A 17,177-nucleotide genomic window follows, 5' to 3' on the forward strand; every position below is an offset into this window, starting at 1 on the left:
CTCCACACACACACACCTCCCCCCTCCACACACACACACCTCCCCCCTACACACACACACACCTCCCCCCTTCACACACACACTCCTCCCCCCGCCCCAACACACACACTCGCCCTGCCCCCAACACACACCCCCGCCCCCAACACACACCCCCGCCCCGCCCCCAACACACACCCCCGCCCCGCCCCCAACACACACCCCCGCCCCGCCCCCAACACACACCCCCGCCCCGAACACACAAAACCTCCCTGCTTCCTTACCAGGGCCAGCTCGGGATCGGCACTGGGGTCCACCCCGAACTCGAAGTCACTCGCTCCCAGCCCCAGCATGGTGCCCCCCTCCCCGGCCAGGATGGGGGAGCTGATGAGAGCATCGGCGAGGCTGGGGCCCGGAGGCACAGTCACCAGGTGCGAACCGGTTCCATCCTTCCCATTGAGGGCATTGATAAAAGCAGTCAGCTTCTCGGTATTTGCTTCCTGAGGATAAAAGTGGGGGAGCGGGGAGTTAGAAATCAGAGACTATTACAGGAGGGTTTGAGTATAAGAGTAAAGACGTCTTACTGCAATTATATCGGGCCCTGGTGAGGCCGCACCTGAGTATTGTGCACAGTTTTGCCGGGGTTTATGCTCCATGTGAGCCTTCTCCTACCCCCATATCCTTCTATTCCTTTCTCCCTCATGGGCTGCCCCTAACATGCAGGTGCAGCAAGCAATTAAGAAAGCACATGGTATGTTGGCCTTCATTACAGGAGGATTTGAGCACAGGAGCAAGGATGTCCTACTTATGTCCAATATGTCGAGGAACCAACTAGGTGGGAGGCCATCTTAGACTGGGTGTTGTGTAATGAGAGAGGATTAATTAGCAATCTCATTGTGCGAGGCCCCTTGGGGAAGAGTGACCATAATATGGTGGAATTCTACATTAGGATGGAGAATGAAACAGTTAATTCAGAGACCATGGTCCAGAACTTAAAGAAGGGTAACTTTGAAGGTGAATTGGCTAGGATAGATTGGCGAATGATACTTAAGGGGTTGACAGTGGATGGGCAATGGCAGACATTTAGAGACCGCATGGATGAACTACAACAATTGTACATTCCTGTCTGGCGTAAAAATAAAAAAGGGAAGGTGGCTCAACCGTGGCTATCAAGGGAAATCAGGGATAGTATTAAAGCCAAGGAAGTGGCATACAAATTGGCCAGAAATAGCAGTGAACCCAGGGACTGGGGGAAATTTAGAATTCAGCAGAGGAGGACAAAGGGTTTGATTAGGGCAGGGAAAATGGAGTACGAGAGGAAGCTTGCAGGGAACATTAAAATGGACTGCAAAAGCTTCTATAGGTATGTAAAGAGAAAAAGGTTAGTAAAGACAAACGTAGGTCCCCTGCAGTCAGAATCAGGGGAAGTCATAACGGGGAACAAAGAAATGGCGGACCAATTGAACAAGTACTTTGGTTCGGTATTCACTAAGGAGGACACAAACAACCTTCCAGATATAAAAGGGGTCAGAGGGTCTAGTAAGGAGGAGGAACTGAGGGAAATCCTTATTAGTAGGGAAATTGTGTTGGGGAAATTGATGGGATTGAAGGCCGATAAATCTCCAGGGCCTGATGGTCTGCATCCCAGAGTACTTAAGGAGGTGGCCTTGGAAATAGCGGATGCATTGACAGTCATTTTCCAACATTCCATTGACTCTGGATCAGTTCCTATCGAGTGGAAGGTAGCCAATGTAACCCCACTTTTTAAAAAAGGAGGGAGAGAGAAAACAGGGAATTATAGACCGGTCTGCCTGACATCGGTAGTGGGTAAAATGATGGAATCAATTATTAAGGATGTCATAGCAGTGCATTTGGAAAGAGGTGACATGATAGGTCCAAGTCAGCATGGATTTGTGAAAGGGAAATCATGCTTGACAAATCTTCTGGAATTTTTTGAGGATGTTTCCAGTAGAGTGGACAAGGGAGAACCAGTTGATGTGGTGTATTTGGACTTTCAGAAGGCTTTCGACAAGGTTCCACACAAGAGATTAATGTGCAAAGTTAAAACACATGGGATTGGGGGTAGTGTGCTGACGTGGATTGAGAACTGGTTAGCAGACAGGAAGCAAAGAATAGGAGTAAATGGGGACTTTTCAGAATGGCAGGCAGTGACTAGTGGGGTACCACAAGATTCTGTGCTGGGGCCCCAGCTGTTTAACACTGTATATTAATGATTTAGACGAGGGGATTAAATGTAGTATCTCCAAATTTGCGGATGACACTAAGTTGGGTGGCAGTGTGAGCTGCGAGGAGGATGCTATGAGGCTGCAGAGTGACTTAGATAGATTAGGTGAGTGGGCAAATGCATGGCAGATGAAGTATAATGTGGATAAATGTGAGGTTATCCACTTTGGTGGTAAAAACAGAGACAGACTATTATCTGAATGGTGACAGATTAGGAAAAGGAGAGGTGCAACGAGACCTGGGTGTCATGGTACACCAGTCATTGAAGGTTGGCATGCAGGTACAGCAGGCGGTTAAGAAAGCAAATGGCATGATGGCCTTCATAGCGAGGGGATTTGAGTACATGGGCAGGGAGGTGTTACTACAGTTGTACAGGGCCTTGGGTGAGGCCACACCTGGAGTATTGTGTACAGTTTTGGTCTCCTAACTTGAGGAAGGACATTCTTGCTTTTGAGAGAGTGCAACGAAGGTTCACCAGACTGATTCCCAGGATGGCGGGACTGACATATCAAGAAAGACTGGATCAACTGGGCTTGTATTCACTGGAGTTCAGAAGAATGAGAGGGGATCTCATAGAAAAGTTTAAAATTCTGACGGGTTTAGACAGGTTGGATGCAGGAAGAATGTTCCCAATGTTGGGGAAATCCAGAACCAGGGGTCACAGTCTAAGGATAAGGGGTAAGCCATTTAGGACCGAGATGAGGAGAAACTTCTTCACCCAGAGAGTGGTGAACCTGTGGAATTCTCTACCACAGAAAGTAGTTGAGGCCAATTCACTAAATATATTCAAAAAGGAGTTAGATGTAGTCCTTACTACTAGGGGGATCAAGGGGTATGGCGAGAAAGCAGGAAGGGGGTACTGAAGTTGCATGTTCAGCCATGAACTCATTGAATGGCGGTGCAGGCTCGAAGGGCCGAATGGCCCACTCCTGCACCTATTTTCTATGTTTCTACTACAGTTATACAGGGCCCTGGTGAGACCACACCTGGAGTATTGTGAGCAGTTTTGGTCTCCTTACCTAAGGAAGGATATACTTGCCATAGAGGGAGTGCAGCGAAGGTTCACCAGACTGATTCCTGGGATGGGGGGATTGTCCTATGAGGAGAGATTGAGTAGACTAGGCCGATATTCTCTGGAGTTTAGAAGAATGAGAGGTGATCTCATTGAAACAGACACAATTCTTACAGGGTTTGACAGGGTAGATGCAGGGAGGGTGTTTCCCCCGGGCTGGGGAGTCTAGACCCAGGGGTCACAGTCTCAGGATAAGGGCTCGGCCATTTAGGACTGAGATGAGGAGGAATTTCTTCCCTCAGAGGGTGGTGAATCTTTGGAATTCTCTGCCCCAGAGGGCTGTGGAGGCTCAGTCGTCGAGTATATTCAAGGCTGGGATCGCTAGATTTTTGGATATTAAGAGAGTTGAGGGATATGGGGATCGGGTGGGAAAGTGAAGTTGTAGAAGACCAGCCGTGATCTTACTGAATGGCGGAACAGGCTCAAATGGCCGAATGGCCGACTCCTGCTCCTATTTCTTATGTTCTGGGCAGCGAAAACTCCACACCCCAAACAACTTGCACCTATATATAAGCGCCTTTAATGTAATAAAACATCAGACAAAATTTGGCACTTAGCCACATGGGGAGATATTCAGGACAGGCGACCAAAAGCTGGGTCAAAGAGGCAGGTTTTACGGAGCAGCCTAAAGAAGGAGAGCGAGGCGGAGAGGTTTAGGGAGGGAGTTCCAGAGCTTGGGGCCCAGGCAGCTGAAGGCACGGCCGCCGATGGTGGAGCGATTTTGTTTTTTAATTATTCGTTCCTGTGGGCGACGCTGGCAAGACACATCCCTAGTTACCCTCGAGAAGGCGGTGGTGAACCGCTGCATTAAAATCAGGGCAACACAAGAGACCAGAATTGGAGGAGCGCAGAGATTTCGGAGGGCTGTGCGACTGGAGGTGGTTAGAGATAGGCAGGGGTTTAGGGGCTGGAGGAGGTTACAGAGATAGGGAGGGGTGTAGGGGCTAGAGGAGGTTACAGAGATAGGGAGGGTGTAGGGCTGGAGGAGGTTACAGTGATGGGGAGAGGTGTAGGGCTGGAGGTGGTTACAGAGATAGGGAGGGGTGTAGGGGCTGGAGGAGTTTAGAGATAGGGAGGGGTGTAGGGGCTGGAGGAGGTTACAGAGATAGGGAGGGGTGTAGGGGCTGGAGGAGGTTACAGAGATAGGGAGGGGTGTAGGGGCTGGAGAAGGTTACAGAGATAGGGAGGGGTGTAGGGGCTAGAGGAGGTTACAGAGATAGGGAGGGGTGTAGGAGGTTACAGAGATAGGGAGGGGTGTAGGGACTGGAGGTGGCTACAGAGATAGGGAGGGGTGTAGGAGCTGGAGAAGGTTACAGAGATAGGGAGGGGTGTAGGGGCTAGAGGAGGTTACAGAGATAGGGAGGGGTGTAGGAGGTTACAGAGATAGGGAGGGGTGTAGGGACTGGAGGTGGCTACAGAGATAGGGAGGGGTGTAGGAGCTGGAGAAGGTTACAGAGATAGGGAGGGGTGTAGGGGCTGGAGGAGGTTACAGAGATAGGGAGGGGTGTAGGGGCTGGAGGATGTTAGAGAAAAGGAGGGGTGTAGGGGCTGCAGGAGGGAGGGGAGTGGGCGAGGGTCATGGAGGGATTTGAGCACTTGGCTGAGAATATTAGCAACCGAGGCGTTGACGGATGGGGGGAGTCAGAGAGTGATTCACCTCCCCTCCCCAGGTGCCAAGGACCTTGTGTCTGTTCCCTCCCCTCTCCACAGGGAGATGGTGACGGGCGCGAGGATTGAGGTGCCAGTCGCCCTCCGGTGCCAACCCCCGAGTGGCCCATCTTCATACGACTGGCGGCACTCTTCAGGAAGGGGGAACGGGGGCTTGTGATCTAAGCAGTGATCGGGGCTGGGGAACCCTGGCAGATTTCCCCCACACCCCTGCCTCCCTCTCCCCCAAGCCCAGCAACCCCTCACGTTGGATACTTTTGGATTTGGCTACACGCTGCAGAGAAGGGAACCATTACTACCCCCTCCCCCAAAGTAATCCTGGCCTGCGTACTGTATCTGACAAGATTAGCAGAATCGCAGCAGCCGCAAATGAACTGTGATAGCATTTACAACAGTCCGCCGTGGTAATCATAACCTCAGCTCTGGTTCCCTCCCCGGGTCACAGCACTGGCCCGTTCCTGGCTCCCCTCGACCCATCTTCAACCCCCCCCCCTCGCTCCACCATTCTCCTCCCCACACCCCCCCACCCCCCAGCTCACCTCCTCGCCGAAGTTCACGATATCCACATTCACCTTCTCTTTCTTCAGCCTCTTTGCCAACTTGACCAGCTGTGAGGAGGAGAGGACAGATTCAAATAAACGTACACAGCCACGACAGAGGGCACTGCCTCGACAAAATGTGCTGCTCCCCCCCCCCGGTCCTGTGCCCAGCGACCCTTTGCTGCTGTAAACGAGTCCATGGCCACTAGCTGTCGCCTGCTGCACGGCTGAGGTGCCCGCTTGTCAAGTGCAAATCCAGACAAGCAATGGCAGGCTATTCGACTGTTGGGGGCATCACAAAAATTAACCCACTGAGCCACGGCAGGGGTCTGGAGAAAGAAGTGGGTTTGCTGCCCCAGTACAAACTTTACGGAAGAGCTCGGCATCATTTTGGTAGCGCTCTCGGTGTTTGAGTTAGGAGATTGTGGTGCTCGGGCCCCAAGTCAGCAACTGAGCAGCGATCCAGCACTGAGCAAATCCGAGGCATAACTACGATAAAAACACTGGGTGGTACAATCAGAGGGGGCAAGTGGAGGGGAGTAACAGGAAACAGGGAGACCGCCACAAAACGCTTTACAGCCAATGAAGCACCTTTTTGGAGTGTGGTCACTGTTGGTGTATAAAACGCGGCAGCCAACTTGCGCACAGCAAGCTCCCACACACAGCGATGTGATAATGACCCAGATTATCTGTTTTAGTGATGTTGATTGAGGGATAAATATTGGCCCCAGGACACCGGGGAGAACTCCCCCTGCTCTTCTTCCAATAGTGGCCCTGGGATCTTTTACATCCACCCGAGAGGGCAGACGGGGCCTCAGTTTAACGTTTAATCCGAAAGACGGCACCTCCGACAGTGCGGCGCTCCCTCAGCACTGGCTCTCCGACAGTGCGGCGCTCCCTCAGTACCGCCCCTCCGACAGTGCAGTACGGCGCTCCCTCAGCACTGCCCCTCCGACAGTGCAGTACGGCGCTCCCTCAGCACTGCCCCTCTGACAGTGCAGTGCGCGCTCCCTCAGCACTGCCCCTCCAACAGTGCAGTATGGCGCTCCCTCAGCACTGCCCCTCCGACAGTGCAGTGCGACGCTCCCTCAGCACCGCCCCTCCGACAGTGCGGCACTCCCTCAGCACCGCCCCTCCGACAGTACGGCGCTCCCTCAGCATCGCCCCTCCGACAGTGCGGCGCTCCCTCAGCACTGGCACTGGGAGTGCCAGCCTGGGATTATGGGGCTCGAGTCCCTGGAACAGGACTTAAACCCACGACCTGCTGACTCGGGAGCGAGGGGGCGAGTTCTGCCCGCTGAGCCACGGCTGGCAAGCCTCCTGAATATCTAACACCCAGACACCAGGATGAGCAGCAGGCAGCGAAAGAGCCTGTAATTACAAACCAACCCCAAACAATTCTCGAACATCGAGTGAGGTTTTACGTGGATTTTAGACGCGAAAACTTCAACAAAGAGATGAGATCCAGGATGGCAGGGCTGGGCCAGCAACAGCGACCTGGTCTTTACTCACATCCTTCTCGTTATCTTCCACCGGGCTTCCGACAAACACAATGATCCTCGTTTTGTGGTTCTTCCCCTGACGATGTTTAAGAGCCAACTGAAAAAAAGGAGACACATTTGCATCGAATTACATCGAGTGTACGGCACAGAAACAGGCCATTGGGCCCCACCGCTCCGTGCCGGGGTTTATGCTCCACACCAGCCCCCCCCCCCACCCCTCTCCATCTCACCCCCATCCCCATATCCTTCCATTCCTTTCTCCCTCATGGCTTCCCCTTAAATGCATCGATACTACTCGCCTCAACCCCTCCCTGGGGCAGCGAGTTCCACATTCTCACCGCTCTCTGGGTAAAGAAGTTTCTCCTGAATTCCCCGTTGGATTTATTGGTGACTGTCTGATATTGATGGCCCCTGGTTCTGGTCTCTCCCACACAAGGGGAAATATCTTTTCTACGTCCACCCTATCGAACCCCTTCATAATCTTAAAGGCCTCTATTAGGTCACCCCGCAGCCCTCTCTCTTTTTTTAAAGAGACATGAGCCCCAGTCCGTTCACCCTTCCCTGATAATTATAACCTCAGTCCTGGTATCATTGTTGTAAAAGTTATGCAACTTCTCCACTTCAGAGATTCCAACAGCAGCACATGGTTAAAAAAAGACCAGGCTCGAGGGGCTGAATGGGCCTCCTCCTGTTCCTGTGTCACAGGCTCGAGGGGCTGAATGGCCTCCTGTTCCTGTGTAACAAGCTTGAGGGGCTGAATGGGCCTCCTCCTGTTCCCATCTAACACCACTAAATCAGATGATCTGGGTCATCATCTCATCGCTGTGTGTGGGAGCTTGCTGTGCGCAAATTGGCCGCCTCGTTTCCCACATTGCAACAGTGACTACACTTCAAAAACAAAATGAAGTACTTGATTGTCTGTAAAGCGTTTTGGGAGGGCCCGAGGCGACGAGAGGGGCTCTGCGAATATGGCTCTGTCCCTCGCGGAGGTCTCACTTACGTGCGCGACTCGGATGCCGGTGCAGAAGCTGATTTTCCCCGTGGGCTGGACGGCGTGCAGCTTGGACAGAATCCGCCCCGTGTCAGGGGTCAAGGTGGTGAGCACCTCGCAGTTACTGTAACCAGAGCGAGAGGGAGAAAGTGGGGCCCGGTTAGAACGCAACAACTCAAACGGCCCAGGGCGCTTCACACCAGTGTTACAAGGCAAAAGTTTAACACCGAGCCACACCAGAAATGATATGGGTGGATCTCCAAATGCTGGGTCAAGGAGGGAGGTTTTAAGGAGCGTCTTGAAGGAGGAGAGAGAGAGGCGGAGAGGTTTAGGGAGTGAATTCCAGAGCTTGAAGCCCAGGCAACAGAACCAATGGTGGAGCGATTATAATCAGGGATGCTCAGGAGGGCAGAATTAGAGGAGCGCAGTTATCTCGGGGGGTTGTGGGGCTGGAGGAGGTTACAGAGATAGGGAGGGGTGTAGGGGCTGGAGGGGGTTACAGAGATAGGGAGGGGTGTAGGGGGTAACAGAGATAGAGAGGGGTGTAGGGGCTGGAGGAGGTTACAGAGATAGGGAGGGGCGAGGGCCACAGAGGGATTTGAAAACAAAGGATGAGAATTTAGAAATCGAGGCGTTGCTTAACCGGGAGCCAAATGTAGGCCAGCGAGCACAGGGGGTGATGGGTGAGCGGGACTCGGTGCGAGTTAGGACACGGGGGCAGCGAGCACAGGGGGTGATGGGTGAGCGGGACTCGGTGCGAGTTAGGACACGGGGACAGCGAGCACAGGGGCTGATGGGTGAGCGGGACTCGGTGCGAGTTAGGACACGGGGGCAGCGAGCACAGGGGGTGATGGGTGAGCGGGACTCGGTGCGAGTTAGGACACGGGGACAGCGAGCACAGGGGGTGATGGGTGAGCAGGACTCGGTGCGAGTTAGGACACGGGGGCAGCGAGCACAGGGGCTGATGGGTGAGCGGGACTCAGTGCGAGTTAGGACACGGGGCAGCGAGCACAGGGGGTGATGGGTGAGCGGGACTCGGTGCGAGTTAGGACACGGGGACAGCGAGCACAGGGGGTGATGGGTGAGCGGGACTCGGTGCTAGTTAGGACACGGGGACAGCTGAGTTTTGGATCACCTTGAGTTTACGTAGGGTGGAATGTGAGAGGCTGGGCGGGGAGAGCATTGGTGTTAAGTCTATAGCGCCTTTAATGTTGTAAAACGTCCATAGCGCCTTTAATGTTGTAAAACGTCCCAAGGTGCTTCACAGGAACGATCAGACAAATGTCGACACCGAGCCACACAGGGAGATATTAGGGACAGGCGACCAAAAGCTGGGTCAAAGAGGGCGGTTTTAAGGAGTGCCTTAAAGGAGGAGAGAGAGGTGGAGAGGTTTCGGGACAGGAAAGGGGGACCTTGTTAACGGGGGCTCCACGGAGGAGACACTTACTTGGCGAGCGTGATGAGCCCCACATTGTTCTCGGGATTGCTACGTGTTTTTGAATGGCAGACGATGTTGACGGCATCTTGCTGTGCTTGAAGCCTGGTTGGCAGGAAGTCCCCATTCCTCATATATTCACTGTTGTCGACACTGCGACCAAGGGAAGGGGAAAAGAGGAGACGACGGTTAGATAGGAGCACAGCTTTACAGCGCTGAAACTGCCCGCTGCGGCCATTTCAAACGTTTCATCGGGATCCGGTTCAGTCTTGCCTGCCTTGTGACTTCAACACAGGAACGGGCCATTCAGCCCCTCGATCCTGTTCTGCTATTCAATGAGATCACGGCTTATGTGCATTTATCTGCCTTTGCTCCCTAGCCCTTACCGAAAAGGAATTTATCCACCTCAGTCTTGAAATTTTTCAGTTAAAAAAAAAAATTCGTTCCTGGGATGTGGGCGTCGCTGGCCAAGGCCGGCATTTATTGCCCATCCCTAATTGCCCCTCGAGGAGGTGGTGGTGAGCCGCCTTCTTGAACCGCTGCAGTCCGTGTGGTGAAGGTGCTCCCACAGTGCTGTTAGGGAGGGAGTTCCAGGATTGTGACCCCAGCGACGATGAAGGAACGACCGATATATTTCCAAGTCGGGATGGTGTGTGACTCGGAGGGGAACGTGGAGGGGGTGGTGTTCCCATGCGCCTGCTGCCCTTGTCCTTCTAGGCGGGTAGAGGTCGCGGGTTTGGGAGGTTTCCAATGGGTGGGTTTCCAATTTACCCGTTCACCCCCCCCCCCCTCAAGTCTCAACAGCTTTTTGGGGGAAGAATGTCCCAGATTTCCACTCCCCTTTGTGTGAAGAAGTGCTCCCGACTGCAATGTATTTGCTTCATGGATTCTTTGCTTAAGAATTAATAGCAACACATTGCTATTCAGAACTAGTTGGTTTATTAGCAAAAGGTTTAACAATCTCACGACACATTACCAGTTCATACAAACATAGAAAGTAGGTGCAGGAGTAGGCCATTCGGCCCTCCGAGCCTGCACCACCATTCAATATGATCATGGCTGATCATGCAACTTCAGCACCCCATTCCTGCTTTCTCTCCATACCCCTCGATCCCTTTAGCTGTAAGGGCCACATCTAACTCCCTTTTGAATATGTCCAATGAACTGGCCTCAACAACTTTCTGTGGTAGAGAATTCCACAGGTTCACAATTCTCTGAGTGAAGAAGTTTCTCCTCATCTCGGTCCCAAATGGCTTACCCCTTATCCTTAGACTGTGACCCCTGGTTCTGGACTTCCCCAACATCGGGAACATTCTTCCTGCGTCTAACCTGTCCAATCCCGTCAGAACTTTCTAAGTTTCTATGAGATCCCCTCTCGTTCTTCTAAATTCCAGTGAATATAAGCCTAGCCGATCCAGTCTTTCTTCATATGTCAGTCCATCCCAGGAATCAGTCTGGTGAATCTTCGCTGCACTCCCTCAATAGCAAGAATGTCCTTCCTCAGATTAGGAGACCAAAACTGTACACAATATTCCAGGTGAGGCCTCACCAAGGCCCTGTACAACTGCAGTAAGACCTCCCTGCTCCTATACTCAAATCCCCTCGCTATGAAGGCCAACATACCATTTGCCTTCTTCACTGCCTGCTGTACCTGCATGCCAACTTTCAATGACTGATGTACCATGACACCCAGGTCTCGTTGCACCTCCCCTTTTCCTAATCTGTCACCATTCAGATAATGTTCTAAACTTTGTGTTTTTGCCACCAAAGTGGAACATCACGTGACTGGCTAAGCCACTCACAATGTACCTGTAAACCTGTGAGCATATTCACAGGGGCATACGTTACACCGACATCACCCGTGAACAAATGTTCACGTTCTGCCGCCACATTCTGGGCCCCCAGTACCAGAGGAAATACTTCCTCTGCATCGGACGCATCGAATCCTTTAACAGGGAGCGGGGGCCCCTCCCAGCTTTTAGCCTCACCTCCAGCAGCTCTAACCAAAAGAACTCCAGCTCTGGTCTCAAACCCTCGCACCACTCCCCACACGTCCCCTCAACAGGCGCATTCAGGATTTCACAAACAAACACTCGCACACTTCCAGCTCATTTGCGGGCTCTCACGTATTGGGGGTTGGAGTCGTGACGTGAACTTTCTCCGCCAGAGTTACCGTCTCACACCGACCCGACTCTCTCGGTTATTTTACAGAGAGAAAGCAAGGTTGCTGCATATGCTAATATTAACTGATGGGACGAGTGTCATTTTATTGTGGCCTCAGCCCTTTCTGGTTAGATACAGGAACAGTGCGCCCAATTCTGGGCACCACACTTTAGGAAGGATGTCACGGCCTTGCAGGGGCTGCGGAGATTTTTACTGGAATAGTACCAGGGATGAGGGACTTCAGTTACGTGGAGCGACTTATTAAATGACGGAGCAGGCTCAAGTGGCCAGCTGGCCTACTCCTGCTCCTATTTCTTATGTTATTAGAACTCCCTCTACATTCCACCCCAAGACGCACCAGCTCCGACCCCGGCAGATGGAGTATAATGTCGGAAAGTGTGAGGTCATGCACATTGGCAGAAAAAAATCAAAGAGCAAGTTATGGAGAAAGATTGCAAAGTGCTGCAGTACAGCGGGACCTGGGGGTACTTGTGCATGAAACACACACGGTTAGTATGCAGGTACAGCAAGTGATCAGGAAGGCCAACGGAATCTTGGCCTTTATTGCAAAGGGGATGGAGTATAAAAGCAGGGAAGTCTTGCTACAGTTATACAGGGTATTGGTGAGGCCACACCTGGAATACTGCGTGCAGTTTTGGTTTCCATATTTACGAAAGGATATACTTGCTTTGGAGGCAGTTCAGAGAAGGTTCACTCGGTTGATTCCGGGGATGAGGGGGTTGACTTATGAGGAAAGGTTGAGGAGGTTGGGCCTCTACTCATTGGAATTCAGAAGAATGAGAGGTGATCTTATCGAAACGTATAAGATTATGAGGGGGCTCGACAAGGTGGATGCAGAGAGGATGTTTCCACTGATGGGGGAGACTAGAACCAGGGGGCACGATCTTAGAATAAGGGGCCGCCCATTTAAAACTGAGTTGAGGTGAAATTTCTTCTCTCAGAGGGTTGTAAATCTGTGGAATTCGCTGCCTCAGAGAGCTGTGGAAGCCGGGACATTGAATAAATTTAAGACAGAAACAGACAGTTTCTTGACCAATAAGGGGGCGGGCAGGGAAGTGGAGCTGAGTCCATGATCGGATCAGCCATGATCGTATTGAATGGCGGAGCAGGCTCGAGGGGCCGAATGGCCGACTCCTGCTCCTATTTCTTATATTCTCACTGCCCTCACATATTTCTCACATCGACCACTGGGGTTACCAACTCTGCTGGGACATATTCCTGGAGGTTTCATCACATGACCGCCTGCCGACAAACGCTCCCCCCCCATTAGCCGTTTACTCCCCGTCTCCAATATTTTGTTAACGAATAAACAAAAAAAAAGTGTTAAAAAAAATGAATTCCTCTCGGAGGATGAGAATGAGGAGGTGCGATATAAACTGAAGAGTTCAATTCTAAAGGGGGTGCACGAACAGACAGACCTGGGGGTATGTGTGCACAAATCGTTGAAGGTGGCAGGGCAGCTTTAGAAAGCGGTTAAAAAGGCTCATGGGATTCATAAATTGAGGCATAGAGTACAAAAGCAAGGAAGTGATGATCAACCCTTTATAAATCACTGGTTCGGCCCCAACTGTGTCCAATACTGGGCACCGCACTTTAGGGAGGATGTGAAGGCCCTTGGAGAGGGTGCGGAGGAGATTGACCAGAATGGTCCCGGGGATGTGGGACTTCAGTGACGGGGAGAGACTGGAGAAGCTGGGGTTGTTCTCCTTGGAGCAGAGAAGGGAGATTTAATCGAGGGGTTCACTATCACGAGGGGTTTTGAGGAGTAAATCAGGAGAGACTGTTCCCGGGGGCAGGAGGGTGTGTACCCAGGGGGACACAGATCGGCGATGGAACCAGAGGGGGGAGATGGGGAGAATGTGTTTTGACGCAGCGAGTTGTTGTGATCGGGAACGCGCTGCCTGAAAGGGCGGTGGGAGCAGATTCAATCGGGACTTTCAATCCGGGAATTGGGTAAATACTGGGCGGGGAGAAATGTGCCGGGCTGTGGGGAAAGAGCAGGGAGGAGGGGGACTGATTGGATCGCTCTGTCACAGAGCCGGCACAGGCCCGATGGCCTCCTCCTGTGCCGTAAGATTCGGTGATCTGAACACAGGTGGCCGCTGTCCTCTGAGTGGCCCGCCTACACAGGAGACTCGGTGAGCACCGGCGAGCTCTTTGACTGCACGGGGCATCACAGGCCAGCACCGACTCGGTGCTCTTCGGAGGGCTCCATGCAGGCAGTTTCCAGCGGAGGTCAGGAGGCGGGGACCCCGGACAATTTTCCCTCCCTTAACTCGGGGGGGGGGGGGGTCAAGGCGACATGTCCGAGAGCAGATCTCAAACCGGGGGAAATGGAACCGGCGGCCACAGCGAGGGAACGCCATCGCCTCCTGAGCACCCCCTCCAAGTCGCACTTCCTGAACCATCGCTGCTCCAAGGAGAACTGAACAGCTTTTTCCAGTCTCTCCGCGTGACTCCCTGCCGGACAAGGACTGCGGCGGTTCGGGAAGCGGCATCACCAGCCCAGTCTCCGAGGGCAGCAGGACGCCCGTGGAAGAGAAAAATTAGGAGCACGAGTCGGCCATTCGGCCCCTCGAGCCTGCTCCGCCATTCAATGAGATCCTGGTTTCTCAACTCCACTTTCCCGTCCGATCCCTCGATTCCCTTAATTTTCAAAAATCTAGCAATCTCGGCCTCGAATATACTCAACGACTGAGCCTCCACAGCCCTCTGGGGCAGAGAATTCCAAAGATTCACCCCCCTCTGAGTGAAGAAATTCCTCCTCATCTCAGTCCTCAATGGCTGACCCCTTATCCTGAGACTGTGACCCCCCTGGTTCTAGACTCCCCAGCATGGGGGGAAACACCCTCCCTGCATCTACCCTGTAAGAATTCTCGTCCCAAGTCAGAGCATGCACTTTGAGGAGTGCAGGGGAGGAAATCAAGGTGGGATTGTCGTTAGATCCTCAATGATGTCCAACGGAGAGGGGTGGGGGGGGGGAAGTGACCTGCATTTATGCCGACAGGAGAAGACTGGACCTTCTGAACATTCACTGCTGGGGCTTCAGCAAGGTTCCAACACAGGCTCATTGTGTTAAAACACCCACACACACACACACACAGAAACAGGCAGCCTCCTCACAGGAGAGAAGCCACAAAGGCAATCTCTGTCTGGCCCCGTCCTCTGTCTTGTGTGTTACGGTCCCAGCCTATGCCGGGCACTGCCACACTGACTGCCAACTTGACAGGGTTGATGCAGGGAGGGTGTTTCCCCCCGGGGCTGGGGAGTCTAGAACCAGGGGTCACACAGTCTCAGGATAAGGGGTCGGCCATTTAGGACTGAGATGAGGAGGAATTTCTTCACTCAGGGTGGTGAATCCTTGGAATTCTCTGCCCCAGAGGGCTGTGGAGGCTCAGTCGTTGAGTATATTCAAGGCTAGCGATAGATTTTTGGATATTAAGGGAATCAAGTGATTATGGGGACAGTGTTGAGAAAGAATTGCATTTCTATAGCACCTTTCACGACCACCAGATGTCTCAAAGCACTTTTTGAGATAGAAGATCAACCAGGATCTTATTGAATGGCGGAGCAGGCTCAAGGGACCGAATCCTGCCCCTAATTCTAATGTTTTTATCCGGCCCACCACGATCTGTTGCAGGAGGGACCTCAGTTATCCACTCGGCATCTCAGGGGCCCATCAAATAGATTGGCCAAACTTGACGGCTTTTGTCGCCATACAGGACAGCAGCAACTGCATTACGCGTTCTTGGCGAAGGACGGACATTCAGTGCTGGGGAACAGAACATTGCGTCAGTTCAGGAATACGGTGTTACCATCGAGCTCCCCCCCCCCCCCCCACTCCCCCGGGCAGCACAGTACAGCTCCTTCCACGTTGCACCAACAACTGAACACGGTGTCCCTCTGTGCTGCGAGTAAAATGGGTTTATAACGTCACCACTACCCAGCACGGGAACTGGGTAGCTTCTTCCAAGCAAGTTTCCTCCTCAAACACGGAGCGTCGTCTCTCCACGCCGGTGCAACAGTATCCGTCTCTCATCAGATAGCCAATCGTCGACGGGTTGGTGCGACGGCCGATGTTCATGAGGACTGGGATTGAGGCTGCACCGATCTCATTCGGCCTTGCGGGTCACATGTTCGACAAGCTCACCCCCCCCCCCCCCCTGCAAAAACTTGCATTTATATACTGCCTTTAGCATAGTAAAAAAAGACCCAAGGCGCTTCACAGGAGTGTTACCAGACCAGATTTGACACTGAGCCCCGCAAGATATTCAGACAGGGAACCAGAAGCTGGGTCAAAAAGGTAGGTTTTAAGGGGCGTCTTAAAAGGAGGGGGGGGGGGAAAGAGGTTTCGGGAGGGAGTTCCAGAGATTGGGACCCAGGCAACAGAAGGCACGGCCGCCAATGGTGGAGCGATGGAAATCGGGGGATGCGCAAGAGGCTAGAATTAGAGGAGCAGAGATCTGAGAAGGCTGTAGGGGGGGGGGGGGGGGGGGGGGGTGTATAGGGGCTGGAGGAGGTTACAGAGATAGGGAGGGGTGTAGGGGGCTGCAGGAGGTTACAGAGATAGGGAGGCGTGTAGGGGTTGCAGGAGGCTACAGAGATAGGGAGGGGTGTAGGGGCTGGAGGAGGTTACAGAGATAGGGAGGGATGTAGAGGCTGGAGGAGGTTACAGAGATAGGGAGGGATGTAGGGGCTGGAGGAGGTTACAGAGATAGGGAGGGATGTAGGGGCTGGAGGAGGTTACAGAGATAGGGAGGGGTGTAGGGGTTGCAGGAGGTTACAGAGATTGGGGGGGGTGTAGGGGCTGGAGGAGATTACAGAGATAGGGAGGGGTGTAGGGGCTGGAGGAGGTTACAGAGATAGGGAGGGGTGTAGAGGCTGGAGGAGGTTACAGAGATAAGGAGGGATGTAGGGGCTGGAGGAGGTTACAGAGATAGGGAGGGGTGTAGAGGCTGGAGGAGGTTACAGAGATAAGGAGGGATGTAGGGGCTGGAGGAGGTTACAGAGATAGGGAGGGGTGTAGGGGTTGCAGGAGGTTACAGAGATAGGGAGGGGTGTAGGAGGTTACAGACATAGGGAGGGGGGCGAGGGTGGTGGAGATTTTAACATGCACTGCTGTGAACGCAAGTCCGAGAGAGCAGAACGATGTAGGAGGGTGTCCAGAGCATAGAGGGCCAGTACCTCCCGCAATGATTGTGGTAAACAAAGGCCTAAGTGACGAGTCTTCTGACACACGAACACTTCGCCATCAGCTGCTGACTCAACCACTGGACACCTCCTATTTTTACTTCCATCTGTCATACCCTTCAGGACAGAAATATACACATGGAGATAGACGTACTTATAACAAATACACACCAGCAGTTTAATAAACAGAGACGGGAAGAAACATTTGATTTTGAATAAATTTGAAAGCAAAAGTTAGACAGTGCCCCAGCCAAAAGGATTTAAATTTCAGAAACACAAGTTAATGAAAATCAAAAGGCAAAAAAAAAGTCTTAGAGACCAGATGTGACAACTAGAGAGACAGGAGTTTGACCTCTTAACAGGGGAGTGGGGAATC

The 17,177-nt window shown here is 52.7% G+C and overlaps 1 protein-coding gene across 1 annotated transcript; it reads right to left on the reverse strand.

The window, feature by feature from the left end:
• Positions 1 to 260: 260 nt before the first annotated feature.
• LOC139249309 (26S proteasome non-ATPase regulatory subunit 4) lies at positions 261 to 9,602 on the reverse strand (the record flags this gene model as incomplete). Its single annotated transcript, XM_070872288.1, has 5 exons — positions 9,440 to 9,602; positions 8,002 to 8,116; positions 7,012 to 7,098; positions 5,500 to 5,568; positions 261 to 476 (listed from the first exon to the last, which is right to left on the reverse strand). Coding segments are annotated over exons 1-5 (609 nt in total), but the record flags the coding sequence as incomplete, so codon positions are not given.
• Between the last annotated feature and the right edge of the window lie 7,575 nt (positions 9,603 to 17,177).

This window comes from Pristiophorus japonicus, unplaced genomic scaffold (genome assembly GCF_044704955.1).
Source record: "Pristiophorus japonicus isolate sPriJap1 unplaced genomic scaffold, sPriJap1.hap1 HAP1_SCAFFOLD_3004, whole genome shotgun sequence".
Taxonomy (NCBI): domain Eukaryota; kingdom Metazoa; phylum Chordata; class Chondrichthyes; family Pristiophoridae; genus Pristiophorus; species Pristiophorus japonicus.